At 50.1% G+C, this 25,291-nt stretch overlaps 2 protein-coding genes across 12 annotated transcripts in view; one reads left to right on the plus strand and one right to left on the minus strand.

The window, feature by feature from the left end:
• Positions 1 to 3,619: 3,619 nt before the first annotated feature.
• Positions 3,620 to 25,291, minus strand: part of ATP6V0A1 (ATPase H+ transporting V0 subunit a1) — an 81,156-nt gene continuing 59,484 nt past the window's right edge. For 4 of the 11 annotated variants that reach the window (XM_033410738.2, XM_033410737.2, XM_004282821.4 and 1 more), the window contains 8 exons: positions 23,479 to 23,597; positions 22,714 to 22,930; positions 22,051 to 22,158; positions 16,706 to 16,813; positions 15,728 to 15,745; positions 11,274 to 11,391; positions 10,808 to 10,979; positions 3,620 to 5,238 (listed from right to left, as the gene is read on the minus strand). In XM_033410738.2, coding sequence (XP_033266629.1) covers positions 5,145 to 5,238; positions 10,808 to 10,979; positions 11,274 to 11,391; positions 15,728 to 15,745; positions 16,706 to 16,813; positions 22,051 to 22,158; positions 22,714 to 22,930; positions 23,479 to 23,597 — 954 coding nt within the window. In that variant the 3' untranslated portion in view covers positions 3,620 to 5,144. Of the gene's footprint in view, positions 5,239 to 5,747; positions 7,912 to 10,807; positions 10,980 to 11,273; positions 11,392 to 15,727; positions 15,746 to 16,705; positions 16,814 to 19,736; positions 19,975 to 22,050; positions 22,159 to 22,713; positions 22,931 to 23,478; positions 23,598 to 25,291 lie in introns of those variants that run through there. The other 7 variants (XM_004282820.4, XM_033410739.2, XM_033410742.2 and 4 more) reach the window with 5 other exon arrangements.
• On the plus strand, positions 18,142 to 18,674 carry LOC101282941 (60S ribosomal protein L27a-like). Its single transcript, XM_033410745.2, has one exon. It carries the CDS (start codon positions 18,142 to 18,144, stop codon positions 18,616 to 18,618), a length of 477 nt encoding a protein of 158 aa, XP_033266636.2. The 3' UTR covers positions 18,619 to 18,674.

A 25,291-nucleotide genomic window follows, 5' to 3' on the forward strand; every position in this document is an offset into this window, starting at 1 on the left:
TCTGGAGCCTGTGCTCCGCAACAAGAGGCCGCGATAGTGAGAGGCCCGCGCACCGCGATGAAGAGTGGTCCCCGCTTGCCACAACTAGAGAAAGCCCTCGCACAGAAACGAAGGCCCAACACAGCAAAAATAAATTAATTAATAAACTCCTACCCCCAACATCTTCTTTAAAAAAAAAAAGAGATGTCAAATCACTGGGTAAAGTATGTCCCATTTGTGTGTGTGTCTGTGTGTGTGTGTTTAAGGCTATGTAAACAGTGCTCGCTTTGGATAAGGTACTGGGACGCTGGAGCCAAAGACTTACTTTTATATTAGGGCCTTTTGTACTGTTTGATCCTTTTACCACGTGATACATTTTATTACTTTTTCTCTCCGCTCCTATCTCATCTCTTTCGTTCCTGCCAGCCTCCCCTCTGTCTATGCACCCCAGAATCCCTCCAGATCCTTTGTCCCTCTGCCCTGCCAATCCAGTTGCCTGCCTGTCACAGCCCTGCTAGGATCCCACCCATCTTACCTGGGGGGAGGAATGAGTCCTTCCCTGTCTGGCCACCAGGGAGCAGCCTACGCCTTGCCTTGGGTAGGCTGGAGAGGGAAGGGCAGGCAAACAGGCTCAGATCTGAGGGGAGCTCCGATGCCCTTTCCACCAGGGCTCCTGGGTAGAAAGAGACACAATCCTGCCCAGGTCCCCAGTGAGGGACAGGAAAGGAGGGGTGGCGGTTCAGAAGGTGGTGATGGAATTGTCCCTATCTTTATAATACTGAGCAGGCCCAAAGTCACCCTCTCCACATTGGTTCTAGGATGGGAAGCATTCGCTGGTTGGGGGCACAGATTCACTAAGCAGATGCTGGGGTCCAGGGATTCCACAGAAGGGGATCAGGGTAAAGGCCAAGACTCTTAAAAATAGGAGCAATGGAGCCATCCTGTTCCCCACCCCTACCCCAGGGCTCCTGGGAATTCCCACACCCTCCAGGGCTCAGTTCCCAGTTGGTCCCATCTTTAGCTGGCTGGGCTGGAGGCAGCCCAAGGCCCTAGATCCTGGAAGCTCAGCTTAGCCAGTGACCCACTGGCCCAGGTCTTCTCATCCAGGCTAGGGGGGAATTTCTTCCCGGGCAGGTCCTAGTCCTCCCTCCCCTGCCCCATTTTATTGATCTATACCAGAAAGTTTACCAGTTTAAAGTGTACAACTCAACAGTTTTTTAGTATGGCCACAGAGTTGTGCAACTGTCACCATAATCTAATTTTACATTTCATCATCCCCCAAAAGAAACCCTGCCCCCAACCCCATCCGGCAGCTGGTCCTAGGCAACCACCCATCTGCTTTCTGTCTCTACAGATATGCCCCTTCTAGACATTTCACAGAAATGGAATTATACGTTATGTGGCCTTGTGTCTGAGGTCCATTCTTGTTGCGGCGTGTATCAGCACGTCCTTCCTTCTTATTGTAGAATGATACCCATGGTATGGATATACTGCCTTTGTGTACCCATTCATCAGCTGATCAACATTTGGGTTGTTTCCATTTAGGGCTATTATGAATAATGCCACTACGAACACTTGTGCACAAGTTTGTGTGCACATTTTTTCATTTTTCTTGATATCTAGAAGTCAAATTGCTGGGTCCTAAGTTAATCCTACGTTTAACATTTTGAGAAACTGCCAGGCTGCTTTCCAAAGCTGCAGCACCATTTTACATTCCCACCGGCAGTGGACGGGGGTTCCAGTTTCTCCACATCCTTGTCAACACTTGTAAGCTTTTTTTTTTTTTTTTTTTAATTTCTCTTTGGCTGCGTTGGGTCTTCGTTGCTGTGCACGGGTTGTGGTGCATGGGCTTCTCATTGTGGTGGCTTCTCTTGTTGCGGAGCACGGGCTCTAGGTGTGCGGGCTTCAGTAGCTGTGGCACACGGGCTCAGTAGTTGTGCCTCATGGGCTCTAGAGCGCAGGCTCAGTAGTTGTGGTGCATGGGCTTAGTTGCTCTGTGGCATGTGGGATCTTCCCGGACCAGGGCTCAAACCCATGTCCCCTGCATTGGCAGGTGGATTCTTAACCACTGCACCACCAGGGAAGTCCCTACACTTGTAATTGTCTTTTTTAAATTACTGCCTTCTTAGTGGGTGTGATGTGGTGTCTCCTCGTGGTTTTGATTTGCATTTTCCTAATGACTAATGATGCTGCGTACCTTTTCATGGACTTATTGGCTATTCGTGTTTTCTTTGGAGAAATGCCTGTTCAAATCCTTTGTCCTTTTAAAAATTGAGGTATTTGTCTTTATTACTGAGTTGTAAAAGTTCTGTATATATTCCAGATACAAGTTCCTTATTAGATACATGCTTTGAAAATATTTTCTTCCAGTGTGAGGAGTGTCTTGATCCTGTCCTTCGAAGCACAAAAGTTTTTAATTTTGCTAAAACCCAACTTATCTTTTATCTTCTTTTTTATCACTCATGCTTCTGACGTCATATCTAAAAACCACTGCCTAACCCAGGGTCAGGAAGATGTACTCCTATGATTTCCTCTGAGACTTCTCTTATGTTTAGGTCTACGATCCATTTTGAGTTAATTTTTGTATATAGCGGATAGCAGTCCAAATTTGTTTCCATGTGGGTACCCGGTTGTACTAACACCATCTGTTGAAGACTGTTTTTTCCCCAGTGAATTATCTTGGCCCCTGTGTGGAAAATCAGTCAACTATACATGTTAGGGTTTGTTTCTGAACTCTCAATTCTAGTCCATTGATTCCTAGTTATCTATCTGAGTCAGTAACAGAGAAGAGGTTAAAAGGGCTCATTTACCTGAATGTCCACCCTCAGCTTTTTGAGGAGTGGATGCTGGGTGTTGTACCCAGGGCTGCTCCAGGGAAGGTGGCCTGTCAGGGAGGAGAGGGTTTGAGGAGCATGGAATGAACAGGGTGTTCCTGCTCCTCCTGGAGCAGCAGTTGGTAGGCTGCTGTTCACATTCCTGGGCAGCCCCTGCCCTGGAGGCCCCAAGAGGGAGGAATGGAGAGGGAGGGCTGAGAAAGAATGTGGTCACCTTACATGGCAGTGAGGAGGGGGAGGCGCCCGCCCTGGCCCACCCCGCCTGCCAGGACAGCCCGTTGAGCTCTTGGGCTGCCTGCCTCAGCACCTCGAATTTTCCAGCTGCCCTCAGGAACCAACCCTACGCCGAGCCTCCGCCTACACCAAGGCCAGAGGCAATCAGGGCTCAAAATAGCCAGGCTGCTGAGCCTTGGAGAGCACGCTCACAGAAGAGGGAGAGGAGGGTGGGCAGACGTCCAGGTCCCTGCTTGCCCTGGCTGTTTGCGTGTGTGGTGCAGAAAGCAGGACGGAGATGGGTCCCCAAGTCCCCTCCCCCACATGGGTAGTGTCTGAAAAGCTGCCTTGGCTCAGGGAGTGGGGCTCAGGGAGTGGGAAAGCCCTTGGGAAACCTGAGATAAGGTGAGAATTTCACAAACTAACTGCCTGGCCAGGGTCACTGCAACTGCGGTCTTTGATCAGAGGAAAAAGCAGAAATGCTGGCAGAGGGAAGTGGCAGGTGTAAGGATACTAGGTGGGCTCAGGAGGGCTGAGCCTTGAGTGACGCAGGGGCTAGGGGCTGTAGGCACGCAGACAAGCAGCCTCCCTGACAGAGTCAAACACACTTTATTCCGCACAGGAATGTCTGAACAGAAGGGCCTCGGGCAGGGTTCCTGATAAAGAACTCTGCTTCAAACCCCCGCCGTAAACAGAGCAAAGATCATCATGTAAACCACAGGGACCAGAAGGAAGGGGGCTCTGCACAAGGGCTGGGTCGGGTCACACTGGCTACTGCGCGGTGAAGCTGGGGCGGGCGGCCCAGCCTGGGAGAGTCCAGTGAGCAGCGCTAAGCAGCTCCCAGACAAGCAGGGAGTAGGGGTGGGGTGGGAAGGGGCCGACCAATTGCGGGGGGTCCTCTCGCCCACTGAAGGCACGGGGATCGATTTAGCTGAGGCAGCCAGGGCTGCTGTGCCAACGCATGATTAAAAGGCCCCAAGATCTACGTCCTGGCGTGGGGGCGACAGGGGCGGTGGCCCTTTGGGGGTGCTCCCCACCAGCCCTGACAGGGCAGGGCCACGCAGCTCTCACAACTGCACGCACTGGTGGCCCTGCCAGCTGCCTCCAATCAGCAAATGGTAAATGACATTGACTTTCCCTGCCCAGGACCCACTTGCTCCACTTGGGGTCGGTGTGGAAGTGGGGAGGGGCGCCGGTGGGCAGAGCAAGGCAGGTCTGCAGGCAGAACCAGCCCTGATGACTACAGTTCCGCACTCAAGACTCGTGATTGGGGGTGGGGAAAGGTCTCCGGGTCTGCACCAGGAAAGAGCATGGACTTGGACCCTCTGCCCCGAGGGCGTGCTTGTGGCCCACGCATGGCCTGAGAAGCAGCCACCAGAGGAGCCAGCCAGGACCTCTGCTTTGGGTCCACCCTGCTGTGTATGTTATGCTGGGTGCTAAAGGGGCATTCTGGGAAGGAGGAGGAAAGGGTGTGAGTTTAGGGTGGGGGTCAGGAAGGTGGTGCAGGGTATCCAGGGGCCCTTGGGGCTGCCAGGGAGAAGCCACGCACGCTGGCACAGTTGGGTCCAGCTGAATTCCTGATTAACGAGCACATTGAAGACCAGAGGGGATGGGCAGAGGACAGAAACACCACCTTCCTGGACCCACCCCTGCTAATCCAAGAGTGGGGAGTGTTCAAGAGCACTCCATCCCCAACCAGGAAGGAGAGTGGCAGGAGCAGGGGCTCAAAGTCTGGGTGCGGACAGCGAAGGCGCTCCCTCCAAGCGCTCTGGGCTCCTGTGTAAATGCACAAACGGCTTCACCACCAGGGGGCAGAGGAAGGGCTGGACAGAGGCTGGAAGGGCAAGGAGGGTGCCCAGTGGGAGTGCGTTTGAGTGACCGCTCGGGCCCGCTTCTCTCCAGAAAAATCACTGCACTACAACACACAAAGCTGGAGGTGGCAGGGGACCCAGGAAGGGCTGGGTCTATCTAAATGACTCACAGGTGGCTGGGGGAAGGGTGGCAGGGATGACTCAGATGCCCTGATACCCAGGGATCACAACCAACGGCAAGCGGAGCACAGCTAATCACTGTGGAGGGAGTGGGGAGGGCAGAGGGCGCACAGCCCCCCTGAGGGGCTTATTCGTCAAGCTTCCCTTCTCGGATGTGCTCGAAGGAGAAGGGTAGGAACTTGAAACCCGTCCCGCTGTAGAATTTATTCTGGAATTCCACCCTGGAGAAAGAGAAGAGGAGACTCATCATTCCACAGAAACCTTTTGGGACTCCACAGTTGGGCCAGAAAGATGACCCAACCCCAAGCTCCCCGAGCCTCCTGCCGCCCACAAAGCCCAGACCTTGGCCTGCTCATGGCACACACAACCCTAATCCTAACACAACCTCCTACTCGTGACGCCCAGGGCCTGCCCTCGGCAAGAGTGCACACCAGTGCGCTGGTTTGGCTTCAGTTCCTGCTCCGTCCTGCTCAGCGGAGAGTGTGTTTATGCAAAACTCTCTGCAGAGGGCCATGCGCAAAAAACGTTCAGCTGGCCTGAGCCTCTAAAGATGAAAAAGAGTCCCCCCAACACCCCCTTCCTGGCAGGGCCCACAGCGGACCTCCAAGGGAAGCTTGTGAGTAGCCACCAGCTCAGCGCAAGGAACCCTGGCAGGCGCCACTGTTTTCTTGTTTATTTCTCTTCTCGGGGGAGGAAGGAGAAGGGAGGGTTGCTAGTGAACGGTGGAGGCTTTCGACTTAGGGGAGGAAATTCCCAGGAAAGGGGGAAGTTAGGAGGGGAAGTCTTCTCAAAGCAACGGCAAAAACATCCTCCGACTACAAAAGCATCTAGGAAAGAATTCTTCTCTTGGGGACTGAAAGGAAAAACAGCTCTAGCTCCCTTCCCCGGCAGCCCAGCATCCATCCCCGATGGTCTCCCTGGGCCCTTCAAACTCTGAGGGGGCAGGAAGGAGCACACGCCTGTATGCAGAGCCAGCCTGCGACTTCGTCCTGGATGTCTGCCCAGCAACCAAATCACCACCAAATATGGGCAGAAAAATGCATGATTCAGAGGATAAGAAAGCCAAGGAGAGCTGCCCTGAGGAATAGTTTCCACTCAGTGCTGTGTGACTCTGGGGGCCCCAGATCCCTGGGGCAGGCCGCAGGCAGCAGTTTGACTGTGACTGCACAGCAGGGCGCCAAGACGCTCTCCACCTTCATGCCCCTCACTCAGCCTTCAGCCAGGGCGGCCTCCCTCCGAGATAAGGGAGGAATCAGTGAAAAGGGAGTGGGAAGAGGACTGTCTGCTGGTAGCCCCGAGATGTCCTCAGAGGCCCCTTCAGCCCTGGGGCGCTGGCTGAGGAGCTGACTGCAGAGCGGCCAGCTCCACCCGCTGGGGAGAAGAGGGGAACAGAATTTTCTGTGCGGGCGTAAGAACAGGCAGCCTTCTCCCCGACCCTACATTCTGGGGGCCACACCAAGGCCCCCAAAGCCTCCCGGCCCCTGGAGGATTCCCATCAGGGTCTCGGCCAAGCCTCCCTCAGAGTAAATGCGATCCAGGAGAGGGTATTTCAAACTGCAGTCAGTCACAGGACTCAGCCCTGAGCCCCAACACCTGGAGAAGAGGGCCCAGCTCCTGAGGCCTCCTCTGGGGGAATGCGGTGGGGATGGGGGCAGGTTCCTGCTTCCTGCCCACTGCTGTGACGACTGAATCCTCCACGCTGGGTACGCTGTGTCTGCACACGGCAATGGTATTTCACTCCGCTCAACAGCGTACAGCCAGACGGTGGGCAACTCACCTTGGGGTCTGTGAGGTATCTGGAACTCTGACCTCTGGCTGGCTCATCACACAAACAATTCCAACTCCAGACTGGGTGAATGGAGAAGCTGCAGACGTTCTCAGACGCCTGAGGGACCACCACCCTTCTCTTGGCATCACCCTGCCTGCCTCATCTACATCAGGGGACACACGCCTGGGACGGGGGCACATAAGTTCTGCTGTGTGAGCAGATGGGCGCTCCCTCGGACACACCACCTGACACCACCTTGCCCACCAGCTGCTGCTCGAGGTGACTTAGGGTGGCCCCCACCAGGGACATCTTGGGTATCTCAGCGTCAGCCTGACTTCGCCTCCCTTCTCAGCCGTGCTCACCTCACCCTCCCGGCGCAAAGTTGGAAGCAGTTTCCCTGGTGGTCTCCCCGCCCTCTCCTCCCTCCCAGCCGGGAGCTGGGTGCTTCCTGAGAAAGGATAAACACGAAGTTCTCTGGGCCGGGGCACAGCGGGGCCCCACTGGCTGCCCTGCAAGTTCTTCCTTCTTGAGGGGCTCTGCTCGGGGCACCTCCATGGACCCCGCCACGCCCCAGGCCACTAAAACGCATCTCAGGATTCAGCAGATGTGAGGAGAGCCTCAGGCAGTCAGAGGGGGTTCTCTGTCACCCCCGCCAGCTCCCGCACCTGGAAAAGGCAACCCAGTGGCCCAGAAGGACTAACTGGGAGTCCAGAGAGAGAGTGCTCCTGCCCCACGACAGAAACCATGTCTTCTCAAGTGAATGAAGGGGAAAGCCTGGGCCTCCTCCCTTGCCTGTGGGGATGTGACCGAGGGGAGGCAGTTCTAGAAAGATGGTTCTGTCCCTCTCCAAGCAGTGCCGAGGCCATGAGGTCACACTTCAGGTGTTCTCGTTCTCCTGGGCAGCCACCCCGCGGGGTCCTGCTGTGGCGCCACTGAATTCCTTACAACAAACTGGTCCCCAAATCTGTCCCTTTAGCCCCCAGTCTGTGAGTGTTCATGTGGAATCCGTTAGCTAGGAAGGGATGAGGTTGCTGTGAAGGCGGGCCATGGGGCGACGGTCTTTCTGCTAATAGCAGTCCGGTGTCCACAGTGAAAACCACAAATCATACCCCTGCCTTTGCCTTTTCTGAGGAAGAAAAGACATCTCATTATGGTAGCCAAGAAGACCAAGCACAATACACACAGCTGGTGGGAGGAAAAGAGACAGACGTAACTCGGGAGGAGACAGAATTAGCAGGCGGGTGCACAAACCCGCTCACTGCTGTTTCCAGATGTCACCTGCCTCCTCACGACCCTACATGAACCTCAGACCTGTGGTTTATCCTTGCTTTCAAATCACAGGTTTTTCTTCTTGTCCCCACCAAAGAGACCCAGAACTTGTGTAATGGGGCAGCCCTTGCATCAGAATCAAGAAACCCCAGCTGAACACCAGGGGTAAAGTGACAGGTATGAAGATGCCTAGGCTGGACGCCGGGAAAAATTGCAGCAATGTCCCTGCAGCCATCTTCAGTGGGCCCAGCTGTTCCCACCCCCAAGAGGATGGCCTCAACTCGGAATTCCTGCAGTCCTGCTGGACTAAGACCCAGGAATCCTCGAGGCATGTCCACACTAGGCCAGGAGGGGGTGCATGAGCACCAATTTCATTCACTCCTTTCTGGTGGTGGGGGAGATGCTCCAAACAGGCCCCCAGTGATGGGATTCTGAAAGTTGCACAAAGGAGTTTTCACTGTTTTTTCTCTTCTACCCAATATTTCCACTACCAAACAACAGCAACCACCCACCACCCTGCAAGTACAATATGTCTGACCAGACTACTCCTTGCAAACTGCATCTGCGAGGCATTCAAGTGGTATCATGTGCATCCCCCTGGGGTCTCCCTTCTCTCTAACGGACTGGAAGCAGATCTTTACAGGGGCCACAGCCCTCTCCGCAGGGCAGCCGCGTCTGCAACTGAACACAGGTTTACGGTGTGCCAGGGCACCGTGGCAGTCACTTGGTCTGTGCATTATTTCCTACTTAATCACGGCAACCCTGTCACGTGGACATTATCCTCTCTTCTCACATGAGAGCAAGTGAGGTTCAGAGAGGTGAGTGCTTTCCTCAGGGTCACCCAGCCAGCACCGGCAGAGCTGGAATTTAAACTCGGGTCACCCGATTCTGAAGCCTGCTCTCTCGCCACTTGTCACTTCCTTGGGCTCGTGCATGAGGACGTGGGAAGACACCTTCACTCGAAGGCCGCAGGTGAGCCTGAGGAAGAAGTAATCCTGCAGGCAGCAAAGCATGACCTCCCAACCGCCTCAGCTCATTCTGGACAACAGGCCTGAGCCCAGGCGGCCCTCCGTGCTCCGTGGTGCCTGGTTCACTGCTCTCACAGGTCCGTTCCAGCTCCTTGGCTGCTCCCACCCACCCAGGGAGGATGCAACAGGCTCCCCACTTGGGCTGGAGTCAAGGTGGCGTGGTAACTGTTCCCTCAAGCCCAGGGCTCAGGAGGCGGGGAAGGGAATAGGAAAGGAAGCCAAGAGGGCAAGAAAAAGTGAGTCACCCCAGGGCGGCAGCACAGACGTCCCCTCGCACCGAGTCGTAGGAAGTGTGCTGGGGCAAGCGTGCGCTGATAAGCTGAGAGCCGGTAGCGGTAGCGTGGCCAGCCTCCTGGCTCCCAGTAAACAACAGCTGGGCGGGGAGGGGACGGGAGGCAGGAGGAGAGGGCCAGGCCTGAGAAAGCACCGTGTACTGACGCAGCAGGACGGACTCTTCTAAAGGAGCTTTTGAGGGAAGAGTAAGTCCCGGCCACGGCTCACCCTTACACACCTCATGTTCCCCTCTGTAATTCAGAACAGCAAACGGCGGAATCTCTGAGCAGGCTCAGCTGTAACAAGCCAGGAGAAAAGTCAAAGATAAAGGGAGTGGGGAAGAGGTTTCTCAGGTTCAGATTTTGGTTTTCTTCAGGTTTCGAGAAGTGATGGAGAGAGACAGTCATGGCCCTCTTCTGACCTTGAGGTCATTAACACCACAGATCATCTCGTCTAGGGAGTCCTAAGGTAGGGTCAGTGAGTTTGTGAGCCCCTAAACTGGTAAAACTGTGTGTGCACACATTGAGGGGGGTGTTTCTCTGAAGAGAGGGTCTAGAGCTTCCAGAGCCACTGGACCACAAAAGAGAGGGAGAATCATAATGTGAAGGGGGAAATGGAGACGCGAAGATGTAGGGTTTGAGGTAGGGTAGCCAGATAAAGTACGGGATGCCCAGTTTTTAGTATAAGTATGTCCCATGGACATTCGGGAAATACAGTAAAAAAATATTCCCTGTTTATCTGAAATCCAAACATAACTGAGTGCTCTGTAATTTTATTTGCTAAACCTGGCAACCTTACTTTGAGGTCATGGAGTCACAGTCCAGACCAGACCCCAGATCTCCCACTCCCTGGGACTGAGCTATCTCCATGCAGAGCCATTAAGAGCCAAAAACGACATTAAAGAAAACTAACAAATCCAAAACCTGCCCTTCAGAAGAAGCTGCTTCCGTGTACTGAGCTAGCGTGCTATGGAGTCAAGAATCCCCCTACTCCCACAGAGCTGCCAGGGGTCCTACCCAAAGACACCGGCACGATGACAGAATGAGGGGGACGAAATGAGGGCAGTGTGCCCTAGCACTTTCCTGGACGTAGAATCTGTTCCAGAGCTGCTTTCACTGCTCTGAAGACAGGAGAGAGTTATATGCCAGTGCGAAAACCCCCAAGCAAACAAAAAACCCCAGCAGATCTTTTAAGCCATAATCAAGAGCACTGAAGAAGGCTGAAGACAGGGAGCGCAACTGTGACAACACTCACCAGAGAACCCTCCCTGGCAGCTGTGGAAGTGAGCTGTGCTCTTCTGTGCACATTTCCTGAGGCTCACTACCAAGTACGTCCTCGGGTATGAGGATGTGAAAGATACTTCCTAGTGTCTCTGCATTCTGGACAGGAGTAAAACTGCCCTCGGTGCAGCTAAGGACACGTCCCCACCCTCGGCCCCGCGCTGCCCCTCACCAGTGTAACCGCAGTGCGTGGAGGAAGGCTGAGAGGCCCTCCATGATCAGGAGGATGGCCACAGTCAGGGTGGCGAAGGCGGCGAAGATGAAGAACAGCGCCAAACTTCCCGCCAAGCTCTTCACGCTCAGGCCGATGTGGATCACCATGGTCCAAAGCACCTCAGACAGCTCTGCGGAACGGGGAGAGACATGACATCCGGTTCAGCTGGGCCAGGGGTGCTGCAGGCCTTGCGTTTTGCTCTGCCATCCCTCAATCGCAGTCTTCCTTGGCCCCTGGCTTTCTGCGACCTTACCAGCTAACCTGGCAAAAGCACTGATCCTCCCACCTGTACATCATTCTCTGGATTCAGGAGTCAATAATTCCAGAGGCTTTACATAATTTCCACTCTCTTTAAGCCCCCACCTGAGGGAGTGCCCGGAGAAGGGGAGAAACATAGTTTTTGACCTGAGAGAAATACACTCACGTGCATGAGCGAGGCTGAGGGCCCAGAGCCGCAGGTAGGAGGCGGTGTTGGAGACGCAGCCCAGGCAGTACTCAATGGTGTGGATGGCCTGGTGGACCATGGTGTCCCCAAAATCAAACTGTCATGGGAGGAAATCAGAGAGAAGATATAAGGCTGGGAGGGGCGTGTGCAGGGCTCTGAGCGCTGGCACGAACGGCTACATGGGCCTGGAGCCCCCGGTGCTGAACTCCTGGTGGGGATTTCAGCCGTGCCGTCCCCAGAAATCCTGCCTGGCTGAGCCCCCGACTGGGACACCCCATGCCCCTCAATACATCACATTTTAATGAACTACATCTTAATGAGACTCTTCTCAACACATCTGCTTTTTCTCCCCACTAGGCTGTCAGCTCCGGAGTGGCTGCCTGTCGAGGTAAGAGTGGTCTGGGAGCACCTGCTCTGGCTGACTTCCACCTCACGGTGCCTGAGAGCGGAGCACCCTCCTCTGAATGAGCCAGGAGGGCAGGAAGGGCTCTTCCCCAGGTCGTACGTCAGGGGACAGGCCACCAGGCTGGAAACCGCCTGGAGACTAAGCCTCTGCAGCCACTTCTTATTTTCACAACACGCTGGCGGCAAGATAACCTCCTTTTACTTTTGAGACTTCTGAAAAGATCACACAGGGACGTTTTAGCAAAAGTTTTACAAATTCCTACTTGGACACATGATGAAGACTAAACAGAACGTGTATTGTTGTTTCTGTTTTCCTCACGCTCCCTTTCTTCCAGTTTTTGTCTCAACATCGGAAATTATCTGCAGCATAAAGCAGAGGGGCTGGAGCGAGCTTCCGGGAGCTCCCTGTTAGGGCTGCCCCAAGCCAGGCTGCTAGAGAAGCCGCAGGCACGCTTCCGGGCCTCACTCTCCTGGGTGGGGCCACAGCCACTGAAGGCCAGGAGGTGGGCCATTCCCCTCCCTGGGGCCTCCCCGCCCCTCCCCACGTGGTCCAGACCAGACTCCAGGAGCACAGGGCCACTGCCCAGTGGGCCTCCCCAGCTTGCCCTGCCCACAGGTCAGAGTCTATTTTTCACCAGTTTCTTTGCAGACTCACATGACTTCATCCCCAAAAGATACCAGAAAGAACGGTCTTGAGAAATCACATGGGGCCAGGAGAGGAGGGCTGGCTGGTAAGGCGCTAACGGCCCAGGCCTCACAGGCATGGCCAGTGGGGAGAGGGGCCAGCTCCAACTCGCCACCTCTGGGCTTCTGCCTCATTTTCCCTCACCTTTGACTATCTACACCCAGAGTACTTCTGGGCTTTTCTTCTGAAACAGGCTCTTCCAAGTCTCCTAGTTACCCTGAAAACTAGGGTAATCACAGTCACCAGAACCCCAACGTGCCGTTAAGAGCTCTTTGCCACCACTGCTCGCCGTCGCACCAAAGCCCACGTTCTGAGGAAGGACAGGCCCCCAGCTCCAAGGAGCGCAGGGCTTTAGCTAAGAGCCCTGAGAAAGCAGCGAGTGCGGGCTCCCCCAGAACCAGCCCCTTGCAGCATTTTTATTCCACCTTGAGCTTCTCCCATGAACAGCTTCCCTTCCAGGCACTGCTCTAGCTTTTTCCTCTCCTCCATTCCCAACTTCCTGCTTTGCAACCTTGGGTAAGTTTTCTTATCTACGTAGTGGGGGGAGATATTAAGTGGGGCGGGAATTAAGCGAGAAACCCAGGCAAGCGCTTAGAGGTCTGTCACTGCCCCACGTGAGTCCGCTACGACTGACCCGGAACCACTGCAGACGCCCCGTCTAACTCTCTACCACCTCCCCGCTGCCGCAACGCGCCTGCCCCTCACCTCCTGCGCCCTCTCGGCTCCGCGCGCCTCCTTCGCGCGCTCCCCTTACCTCCCAGCCGGGAGGTCTCACAGACATCCTGTGACCTGAGCCTCTGCGGTGTCCGCCACTACTGCCCTGTCCTGGCCCCTCTTGAGAAGGCTCACCTCCTCTTGGTTCTCCTCCTACCTCTGGATGCTCCTTCTCAGCCTCCTTCTTGGTTCCTCCTTAAGTGCTGGAGTTCCTGCCTCAGCCCTTAACGTCTCTCCTGTAGCACTGCCACGCGGGCCTTCAGTGGCCACGCCGGGAGGGGCTTACAAATGGACACCTCTATTTCCGTGTTGCCCGTTTCCAACCAGCTGTGCCACATCTCCTCCTGCTGCAGCACAGGTGCTTCAAACTCGATGCCACCCAAACTAAACTCATCGATTGCTCTCCTCTGACCCACCAAGACCTACTTCTACTCCTCGTCCCATGTCTAACAGGGGGTCACTACTAGTGCCCCAGGCACCCAAACCTGGAAGTCGAGCCTGACGTTTCACTCACTCGCACTGCCTACATTCATGAAGGCGCTGGGGCCTGCAGCTTTTACTTCCTTCAGCTCATACTGGTCCCTTCCTTTCCAACTCCCACTGCAAATGCCTTCAGGCCTCCCAGTTCTTTCCCGACTCCTCTCAGACTGTGCCCCTCCCCCACCCAATACACCCTCTACCCGCCACTAGGGTATTTCAGCAATGGCATGCGCTGTGTCACTTCCAGCTTCACTGCCCTCTGACGCTCCTTCTTACCCAAACATTCTACTACGGCTGGTGTCCTCCAACCTCTAGCCTCACTTCTCACCAGTCCCTCAACTCCTGACTCCGAGCTCCAGCCAAGCTGAATACTTGTTTATCCCCGAAATGCATCTTGATGACGCAGCCTCTGTATCTTTATGATAACTATACATACTGATGCATCCGCATTCCCTCCCTCTCCCTCCAGAGACGCCGCCTTGACCAAGCTAACCTCAGCAATCATCTCCTTAGGGAGCCCTTTCCAGGCCTCCTCTTCCCTACCCCCACCCCAGTGTTTGTCAGGTGTCCTCTTCCTGTGCTCCCACAGCATCCTGGGCACACCTTGATCACAGACTGTGTCCTAAATTTGGGAGTTCCTTGAAGGCAAGGACTTGTTTTTCTTCTCTCAGTTCCTGCAGCTCTAAACAGAGTGCTTGGCACATGGAGGGTGAATGAATGGATGGGTTGGATGAATGTACCTAGAGAGATGACACAGTGGGGAGAGGTCCCACTGACCCCTGCTGAGTGGTTACGGCCTTCAAAAATTTCCCAGACAACTGCCGAGCCTGGCTCTGGTTTGCAGCTGGACTGTTGATGCCCCAGGGAGAGGGACTGCTGCTTCCACCTGTGACGTATTTAGGTAACTGAGACAGCTATCTAAACCTGGCTGTAGAGAACTAGACTGTGTATGTACCTAACGATGATAAAATGTCCTCACTACTTAGGACGCTGTGGGAAACTGAACCTCTGATGGAGCTGGGGGGCCAGAGACTGGGGAGGCTGAATTCCAGTCCATCTTGTTTGGATGTCAACTCCCCTGGGACGTGGCTACACGTGAGGACTGTGCTGACAGGGACCTTCCAGGCGGCTCAGCCTGTGGCTCTGCACAGATGAGTGGTCCAGAGGAACGCAGAAGCTCCTAGATGCCAGCAAAGGAGCCTCTCCGGCCTTCTGGAAGACGGACAACTGTCTGCTTTCACACAGAACAGCAAAGGTTTTTCCCATTCCCATCCCACTGCCCCCTTAGAGAGGACCAGGAAAGCCAGGAAAGGGAAAGGTTCACAGGTCTGGGTATTTTAGAGAGAAATTTGGGGGGAAGATGCAAACAGTGCAGCAAGGCCTATTTTAAAAACCCAATTCAAAACTTGTATATTGCTAAATGAACTACTGCTGAGCTAGAAGGCCTTCTACTCTGGCTGTGGCCAGAATATTTAGCCAACTTTCTTTCTACTCTCTGTTGTCCTCTATGTGTGACTGGTATAACATGAACTCCTTTCACACAGATGGATTGTTTTTTCTGGGATGCATCTGAGAGGCAAAGCCTCCTTTTGAAAACTGTCTACCTCCCAACTGGGTCACGTGGAGGTAAAGCTGACCCCAAGCGAACGTCCAGCATTCTCACTCCAAGCATCATCAAGCCAATGAGGGCAGCAGGAAGAGGTTGGCTGCATCTCAGACAGGGAGGAAGGGCGAGCTTTCCCATAAGCACTCAGAGGAGCAGGGAGGAAACAGTTATTCCCGGGGCAGAGCGACCATACATAACAACACAGGAGAGGAAGGCAGGGGCCAATGGGATTTAACTCCCAAGGGGAGTCACTTCAAGAATGCCAATGCAGACATTACTTGTAGCTCCTTTAAAGCCATTCTCAAGGCATTAGATCAGCAAAGTCAATGAAACAAAGACAGAGGTGACTGACGTGAGATGCAGTTAATGGAGATGAGCTTTTTCAGAACACGGGTTCACAAACTGGTTAGAAATGGCCAGTGAGATGCAGAATACATGGGTGTCATGTGTGGCCCCAGGATGCAGCAGGGACAGCAGAGTGATCACACGGACGGGAAGAGAAGCCCCAGATAAACATGAAGCTAAAGCCAGCTTGTTTCTTACCACTTCATCCTCGGTAGGCTTGAAAACACAAATTTACACTTAGTGGGAAGCCATGCCACACACAAGGTCACAAGTCATGAGCACAAGGCTACTGATTGCTTCTTGGGGGCGGGGGCGTGGGGACTGTGAATGTTAAATGGTCTGACATTGGAGGCAAGCCTCCTCAGCACAAACGGAGAGCAAAGTCAGCAGGACCAGAGTGTTGGTACTTAATTTTTAAAAGGCATCTCAAGCCTTGCAATTTATTTTTAAAGTCATACACATAGCAGACGCGGTCAGTCAGACTGCAAAGTCCAGTCCCCTGGGTCCTCAACTCCTTTTCTATTTGTTTTAAAAAGAATATACTGAATAGATGAGGTTCAAAAGTTCAGCTCAGAGGCTTTGTGGTACGAACGGTCAGGCAAGGAGATTGGATTTTAAAAAATCCAATGGTGGTTTAAGGAAAAGTCTAGCTTGGCTAAACTAGACTAAACTTGGCTAAAAAGTAGGCAAGTCACATTTTTTAAAGGCTCCATAAAATGTCTGCAACAAGAGCACATTAGTGGAACAGGAATTCAAAAGTCCCACTGATTAAAGTTCCAACGGGAACCATTCTGGGGAGGGGCAAGGGATGAAGGAGCCGCCGTAAGTGGCCTGGGTTTCTGGCAGTAAGAGCTGGGGCGCTGGGGCTGGCTCTGCCTCGGCCCCGAGGGGAGCAGTCAATAACTGAGATCTGCGTGCAGGGTACTGTGGGTCGCCTGGAACTCAGGAAGCCGGACAACAGAACACAACTGCTGCGGGCTCTGCAGGCAACACCTGGCGTTCAGAGCAGGGGCCACTGGAAAAAGCTGTAGTGCCCTCAGAGGTCCAGAAAGCAAGCCGATCCTCAGTATTAGTGTTTTCATTGTTTCAAGGAGCGGAGGAGTGAGGCCACTTAGGGACACAAGACTAGGGCTGACCCGACGTGGGAGGAGAGGAAGCCCGCACCACTGATCTTACCTCCTCTGCGTCCTCTGAATGGGTGGAGAGCTGGTCATGCTGAATAATCTCAGCATCCTCCTCTGTCGGTCCGTTGCCCACCCTGATCCCACCAAAGTTGAGAGTTCCCTACACAGATGAACAGAAAGAGTAGAATTTGCCTGGGCTTTAATGTGACATTCTGTGACGTGGGGAAGGGCGATGGTTAGTACATACAAACCTCAGAAAAGCATATATTCTAACAACAAAAACAAAACCCACTGATCGAACAGCTAAGTAAAACCAAGCCACTGTTCCCATCCCAACTACCACCGCCCAGGCCCAGCCCGAACTACATTTAGCACCTCATCCTGATCAGAGGCAACAGGCAGTTCCTGCTGCACCAAGAGACACCAACCTTGCCTCGGCCAACGCCGACTGAGAGTCCTGCTTGCGTGAAAAGCTTAATACGAACAAAGTCTCCTGACAAGCGCAGCTCTATGTGTAAAGAGTTCAATGGCCTAAGTTTTTCTGGAACTAAAGATTAGACTTTCTAAGAGGGAGGAGAGCCAAATGACATGGTGACTGCAACCGAATCTGTTAAGATTTCAACAGGAGCCCGAGAGCTCCAGCAACCTCTCCCTGAAACGCACTGGGTCTGCCCAGGAACAAAGGACTTCCCAGGTCACAGAAGAAAAAAAACCTTAATGTACGTTAGCGTGTAGCTAGAGAATACTGACTTAAAACAAAACAAAACAAAACCAAAACAACCCTGACCCTATCCTTCAATGGAGGATTCTGGAGTGTCAACACAGCTCTCCCACAGGCAGGTGGGCGGAGGCCGACTGGCTGCTTGCTGCCTCTCACTCCCCAGGCAGTTTTCAGCAGGGTCCCTAGGACCAGGATTTCTAAGTCAACCTGACTTGGAGAAGTTTGGGTTTGCTGAGGCAAAAGGACTTTTTGGGTACGAAAACCAGGCAGAACTGGGGTTAAGTCTGACAGATACCACTTAGTGCTAACCTGCCATAGAGTGAAAAGGAGCTGAAGAAACAGCTCCAAGACCCACTTCATGTGGTTTCTGTCAGGGAGTCAAACAAGGCAAGAGTTCAAAGACTGCTCTCCTGCAAAATGGCCTCTGAGCAGCAGCACAAAGAATGTGCACGCAGCTTCGGTCAACTGCCCCAAGGTCCCTCCTCGCAGCTTCACCTCTGGCGTGCATCTATGACCACAACATACGACCATCAACCCTCAGGGTTTGGGCAGATTCTCTCTCTTCTTCTAGCAGTGGTCAGAGAACCAGTTGCATCAGAATCACCTTGAAAGTTGCATTTCATTAAGCAGAGATTCTCAGATACCACCCCCAGAAATTGTAAATTTAGTAGGTCTGGGATGGGGCCTAGAAAATCTGTATTTAAAAAAATATTTCCCCAAGTACAAACTGTATGATCATTTCGAGTGTCTATCAAAATGGAAAAGGCATGCACAGCTCTTTGGTCTCGGCCGCCGACATGCCATCCAGAATAAGGAAGACCCGGAAACTTAGGGGCCACGTGAGCCACAGCCACGGCCGCATCGGCAAACACCGGAAGCACCCGGGAGGCCGCGGTAATGCTGGTGGCATGCATCACCACAGGATCAACTTCGACAAATATCACCCAGGATACTTTGGGAAAGTTGGTATGAGGCATTACCACTTAAAAAGGGACCAGAGCTTCTGCCCAAGCATCAACCTTGATAAATTGTGGACCTTGGTCAGTGAGCAGACACGGGTAAATGCCGCCAACGGCAAGACTGGAGCTGCTTCTATCACTGATGTGGTGCGATCGGGTTACTACAAAGTTCTGGGGGAGGGAAAGCTCCCAAAGCAGGCTGTCATCCTGAAGGCCAAATTCTTCAGCAGAAGAGCTGAGGAGAAGATTAAGGGTGTGGGTGGGGCTTGTGTCCTGGTAGCTTGAAGCCACATGGTGGGAGATTCATTAAATGATGACAAGTGAAAAAAAAAAGAAGAAAAGGCACACACAAAAAAATGCCTGCACCTTTTGAGACAGCAAGTCCACTGCTGGGAACATCTGTGCCTGGGAAGTTTTATCAAGATACAAGGACAAGGACGTTCCCTGTGTTATTTGGAATAGCAAAGAACTGGGAACAACCAACAGAGCCATCAACAAGAGAATGATTACATGATTTAAGCACATCCAACAGAATGTTCTATGGAATGCTAGGCAACTATAAGAGTATCACTACGAAACAATCTCTAAGGACACTAAATTTTAAAAGACCTAATCAAGGGGCAGCAGAGTGCTACAATTTAAAACACAACTGCTAATTTGTGTTTTAAATATATATGTACATACACATATACATATTTCTATCAATAGATGATAGATATATGCTGATATCTGCAGAAAAAAATTCTAAGGCAAACTTCCCCACCTGTTAACAATACCCTGGAGGAGAAGGTGGGGGAGAAGGGCTGGGGATGCGGAGGCTTTCACAGTCAGTACTATTTGCATCTCTAACAAGTGCACCTATTGCTTTGATTTTAGTTTTTAATGTCAGTAGGGGGTTGTCTGGACAATGGCATTACAGGCAATCTTTATGTTCTCCTCCACTTGTCTGTTCTGTCTTAATGCCCTAAGAAACAAATTTAAAGTTCACCAGGTGATTCTGCTGTGTAGGCAGATCTGGGAGCCACTGAAGCGCCTGGCACCTCCAGGTCATGCAAATATTACACCTGACAACCCACAAAAGGTGGACTAAAGGTGCAACACAGGTGCACTTTCTGCAGCACTTTCTGCACCACACTGGTGACAGGAGAGGACTCCAGAGTATCTTGGGATGGATCCCAGGGTCGAGGAGGCAGGCTTTAGGCTTTAAGGCCTAAAGCAGAAAGCCATTTCTGAAGCTTCCCCCAATCAGCAGATGAAGTGAGGGGCAGACAGGTTAAACCTCCCAGCCAGACACGAATAAGTGTCGCTTCAGAACAGAGGGGATGTGAGTTACAGGAAGGGGGATGAGACACACAGCAGCAGAAAGAAGAAAAGAAAATATTAAATTGTGATACACTGCTTACAGACAACCAAGAGGACAGAGAACAGAACAAAAACAGATCAGTGTTCATGTCCTCAGCCCTTGGGGTCAGGAATCTAGGACCCCCGTGGTAGAATGATCATCCGGATGCCTTCGGGCTGCCCTCCAGAAACAGATGTTTGGCCGCTAAAGAACCAGTGCGCTAAGAAGTCCCTCTGAATGTGCAGGTTTCCAGACCAGGGACTTTTAACTTGGATATTATCATAAAAGAGGATGCCAGACTTAAAAGTATCAAGACTGATGCAGCAGAAGCACATCTTAAATAAACTAAGACTAGCAGAAAGAAGAGCACATGGAAAGAACGCCAATATGTGGACAGTGTGTGCTTTAAGGGTTTTTTTTTTCTCTCATTAGAAAGAAGAGAGTAAGTCCCCATTTGAAAATAATTTTAAGCAGCAACATTTAAGTATCTTCTGATCCAAAATATCAGCCTTTTTAGACTAGTCCTAGAAGGATAATTATAGCAATTTTCTGAGTTAAAATGATCAGGAACACCTAATGAAGGAAACAGTCATCATCTAAATATTTCCTTTATCTAAAGGAGTATGATGCTACTAGAACACAACAGTATATGAGTAATCACTACTGGTGAGATTTAAAAAATATTATAGATTCATTACCTAGAATAGATTGGGCTAACTTGATATTAGTGCATTATAAGATTTTGGTCAAGAGATGTTTTAAGGACAAATATTGAAATGCTTAACATTCAAAGTGCTGTTACCGAATCACGAGTTAGTACTGAAAGAAGGAAAGATCAAAACAGAAGATGACTTTGGTTATTACACCAGATGCAGAGTACACACGAGACACATGGCAGGGTGGAGGTCTCAATGAACAGCTGAGGACATGAGGGCTTCTGAGTCTCTCACAAAAAAGTAGACATGTATAATCTTCCCCTGGAAAGAGAGTAAGTTATAGCTAAAATGGACCAAATGTCCAAGCATCACTCTGAAGCAGAACTTTAAAGTGCAGGGAAATCAATTCAAGAATCACAGAGATGTTCTCACTCCATGCTAAAAAAACCCATCCAATACATGGTCACAAAATACAGACATGAAAGTGGATGAGTCTAAGAGCTGCCCTCTTGGATTAAGATGATGGGGCTTGGAGAGGGTACAACAACCGCCCTGCTTCCATAGACAGGACTGTACTTACATACTGAATGGAAACTTAGTGGACCAATGGTAAAGATGATATCAGAATCTATTCCTAAGAGGTGGAAATCTTTTCTGTCATCCTCTCAATGAGTAACAAGGACATACTTCCCAAGAGCACACATGTCCCATGCTCTTGATATAATTAAAAAGAATTCTGCTGCACTGTTTGCCACCTCTTTAAACAAAACGTGATGGTTTGTTGGTTTTAATTCACTCACTGTTGCAGCCACTGCTGCCTCTAGTCCCTGTTGGCTTGGGGTTGGGTAGACTGGGGCCTCCACAGGTTGCCCCTTCCTGGTAGTGAATGGAAGAAAAGAGGAAGGGAGAAGGAAACAAAGGAGGGAGGGAGTGAAAGGGGAGACGAATGAGGGCACATGGAAGGATGAAGATGGTCAGAAAAGGGAGAAGGCAGGTCTTGTAACTCAGCTGCTCTCCAACAGGAGTAACAATCTAACAGCTGCATGAGTCATGCAACACGATCTTTTGGTCTTTACCAGGCAATATAATAAGTAAGCATTATCGCATAGCCAGAAATGGACGTCTGGCATCTTAAGTGTGTGTGTGTGTATGTGTGTGTGTGAGTGTGTGTAATTCAGGTGCACACATACATACATTAAGTAAACACAAGTATGTATGCTGTTTTCTAAAAATAAAAAAAGTCAATGTGCTTTAAACCACATCTTTCCCCGCCCCGGATGTTTTGGTTGGTGAAAGTATCACGGTCTCATTTTAAAAGAAAATATATCAGTGTCAGCCCTGTGGTTGCCCAGGCAAACCACATGAGTGGGTTCACCTGTCTGCAGCTCTTGCAGCCTTGCTTTGGCTGATGCTGCATCGAGACAGGCCCAGACCTGGATTTTGCTGAGCACAACATGAGCAAAGCGTGAACAGGAGGTAAAAACTTATGACTTGTTCTCACTACCTGGGCTACTCAAAGCTGAATCTGGATGTCTGAGCAGCAATTACATGCTTGGTTTTGGTTTTTTTCATTTCAGCAGGTCTAGTGTTCATGCTGGGATACAACACAAATGCATTTTAAGAGAATACAGGTTATGCACAACTCATTATATCCAATGAGGAATTGCCTTGATCTTAAAAAAAAGTCTAGTAAACTTTCAGCCACAGAAATACACCCACCAAATGCTTCCTCCTCAAATATTGATGGCGAAGGACCAGTGGTTTAAACAGCAGCATCCAAGGGACACACAGCAGCGCAAGCACTACCAGGAAACACTGAATTCCTTTCTGCAAAGTAAGAAGGACAAGGCACATCACATTAATCAAATGTGCAGTTTCCAACTCGGGCACAAATTCCCTCTAAAATAGTACTTTCCTGCCGATTTATGAATAAATAACCTCAAAATAATTAGCAGATGTTGTGGCAAAGCCCAGGACTGTCCCATAGGATGAGAGTTATAAATTCTACCCTTTCTGCATACAGAAGTTACAGTTCACCCTCCCAAAGGAGGAGGATGGGCTGAATTTAGATTTGGATGTGTGGGCTGATGGGGATTTTTTTTAAGGCTTTTTTTTTTTTTTTGATGTGGACAATTTTTAAAGTCTTTATTGAATTTGTTACAATATTGCTTCTGTTTTATGTTTTGGTTTTTTGGCCGTGAGGCATGTGAGATCTTAGCTCCCCGACCAGGCATCGAACCCACAACCCCCCTGCGCTGGAAGGCAAAGTCTTAACCACTGGACCACCAGGGAAGTCCCTAAGGCTTTTTCAGGGTCACAGAAACATCTGGCTTCCTGACCTAGGAAAACCACCTAAGACAGTCTACCTCTGGGTTGACGCACCTGTCCAGAATACAGCATCGAATTACCAGAGTCCCCATAGGAAAAGAGGAACATGTTTATGAAATGGATCAGAAGACTTGGTGCTTTCTCAGATGTGTGAGCATCATAGGCTGTCCACTTGTAAAAAATAAGGATAACCAAGTAGCCAAACAAAGAGGTCATGAAGATTATTTCCGGAATAAATCCAAAGTAGATATTCAGTGGCTTCTTGAAATAGCTAAAAAGTAAGAGAGAAAAAAATGTTAAAGGTGAACAGACCCAGGGTCACCCCTATACCAAGTATACTAGATTTTCTACCTAATGCTCCCTCAACTCTATGTATATCATTTGAAGAAGCAAAAGCCAGAAGAACTGGAGGCAACAGAAACAAGCAGGATTAACTATGACTACCAAACTTTTGGACCGTGAACAGCTCCAATACCACCCCTACCAATCTCTCATGAGGAAGAGATAGGAAAATCTAGTACATTCTGAGACCACAGCTCATAAGTTTATGTGAGTTACACATCAAGGGAAAAGAACATAACTCTCATTTTGATGAAAATTACACAAGGCTTTTTAAAAGATCTTGAGTATGACTGTACATTGTTAAGGGACTAATATTAAGCAAGCTTCATTCAAACAAATGAGATTTTTATAAAAGCATTTCTTTAACACAGAACAGTGTTCTGAGTTATTAATCCCTCCTTAGAGGTGTTATGATTTCTTCAGGCAAAAGCACTGTCTGAACTAAGTGCATTCTTATGATGAAACAGAGTGACTCACGTATGGTTGAAAAGGCTCAGGCTGACTCCAAACATCATGTGGATGATACCAAGGATAACAGACATCTTCATCTTAAAGGAGTTGAGGAAGGTCAGTTTATTGGTAGCAATGTTCCAAATCTGTCACAACCCAAGAAAACAAAAAGGCATTACAAAGAGTTCTCAAATATTCACCTATTCTAAAAAATAGTTGTTTTTTTTTTAATTACGGAAAATGCTAAACATATACATAAGCAGAGAGAATAACATAACAAACTCCCATGTGCCTATGGCCCAGCTTCAACAATTATTTACTGACTCCTTGTCAATCGTGTTCATCATATCCCCAACCCACTCCCCACCTCCACATTATTTTGAGGCAAAGTCCAGATACTATGTCATTTTACTTGTAAATATTTCAGTATGGATCTCTAAAAGGTAAGAACTCATTTTTAAAACATGACCACAATACTGTTATCATACCCCAAAGCATTAACAGTGTTTCTGTAATACCCTGGAATCATTAGTATTCAAATTTCCCCAATTGTATCCATACTTTTTAAAATAATTCATTTATTCAAAGTGGGGTCCAGACAAGGTCTATAACAATGATTGCTTGATAAAGCTTTTAAGTCTCTATAGGTTCTCCCTCCAGCTCTCCTTTTTTATTCATTACAAAAGATTTGTTGAAGAAATTGGGACATTTATCTTGTAGATGCTCCCACAATCTGTATTTTGCTGACTGAAACCCAGTGGTGCCGTCCTTCCATCTATTTTTAAACATTAACTGCCTTATGCTTTGTCACCTAAGGCTTGGATGCCTGTAAAATTTTCCTGACAGTTCTGCCTCCACTTGGCCATCAGATTATGTTTCCTAAATCGTGACTCCGAGGCAGTCATTCCCTGTGCTAAAACCTCCCAGAACCCCTACTGTCATCTCTACGATAAAGTGCAAACTCTGTACCCTGATAAGCCAGATCTTCCACCATCTAGCCCAGCATCTTTTTTTCTGAACTGGCCTCCTCATGAAGAGCTCATCCTCGGTGACCTCTAACCTGACAACTTGTGGCTGGTTCTCTCTGCAGCCCCAGTCTTGCAACTCCAACTGCCTGATGGACTTTTATACCCGGGTGTCCCACAGGCACTTTAAACTCAGTATCTACCCTGTAAGCACCAAATGAGATGTCTGAAAAAAAAAAACTCTGTTGTAACTACAGAACACTACCTAAATGTGAGATAATATTATTATTAGATTCCAAGTTACTTGAGGGCAGGAGCTGTGTGTTAGAATAACGTGTTTCCAGGCACTATGCCTTGCAGACAATAGGGATTCAGTAAACATCTGTTAAATGCACATATGAAATCTTATTAAATATCTCCAAGCCTTAGTTTCCTTATCTGTATAATACAGATAGCAGTACCTACCTGATAGAATTGTTTGGGCATAAATCAGACATGCTGAGGGCTCAGTACAGTCTCTGAGCTATAGTAAGCATTTCAGTACCATTAATTTCTATAACAATTAAAATAATTAACTTTGTTATCTCCCTACGTCTATGCTTTTGCACACACTTCTCTTCACCTATAACAATCTGAAATATTTTTCAAAGGCCAGATTAATTCCCATTTTTTACAAGAAACTTAATTTTTCTGGTCCATAATGATCGCTTTTCCTCTGGAATTTTGTAATCCTTACAATCTAACGTTTAGGCTTAAATTCCACACGCTCCCCTGCCCCCGCCTCCCCTGTTTAAGCACATAACACAAAAGACTTGATCACACTTTACTTGCCTAAGTATTTGAAAAAAAATAAAATTCTGGGATAAGTTTTTGTC

This window comes from Orcinus orca, chromosome 19 (genome assembly GCF_937001465.1).
Source record: "Orcinus orca chromosome 19, mOrcOrc1.1, whole genome shotgun sequence".
NCBI lineage: Eukaryota > Metazoa > Chordata > Mammalia > Artiodactyla > Delphinidae > Orcinus > Orcinus orca.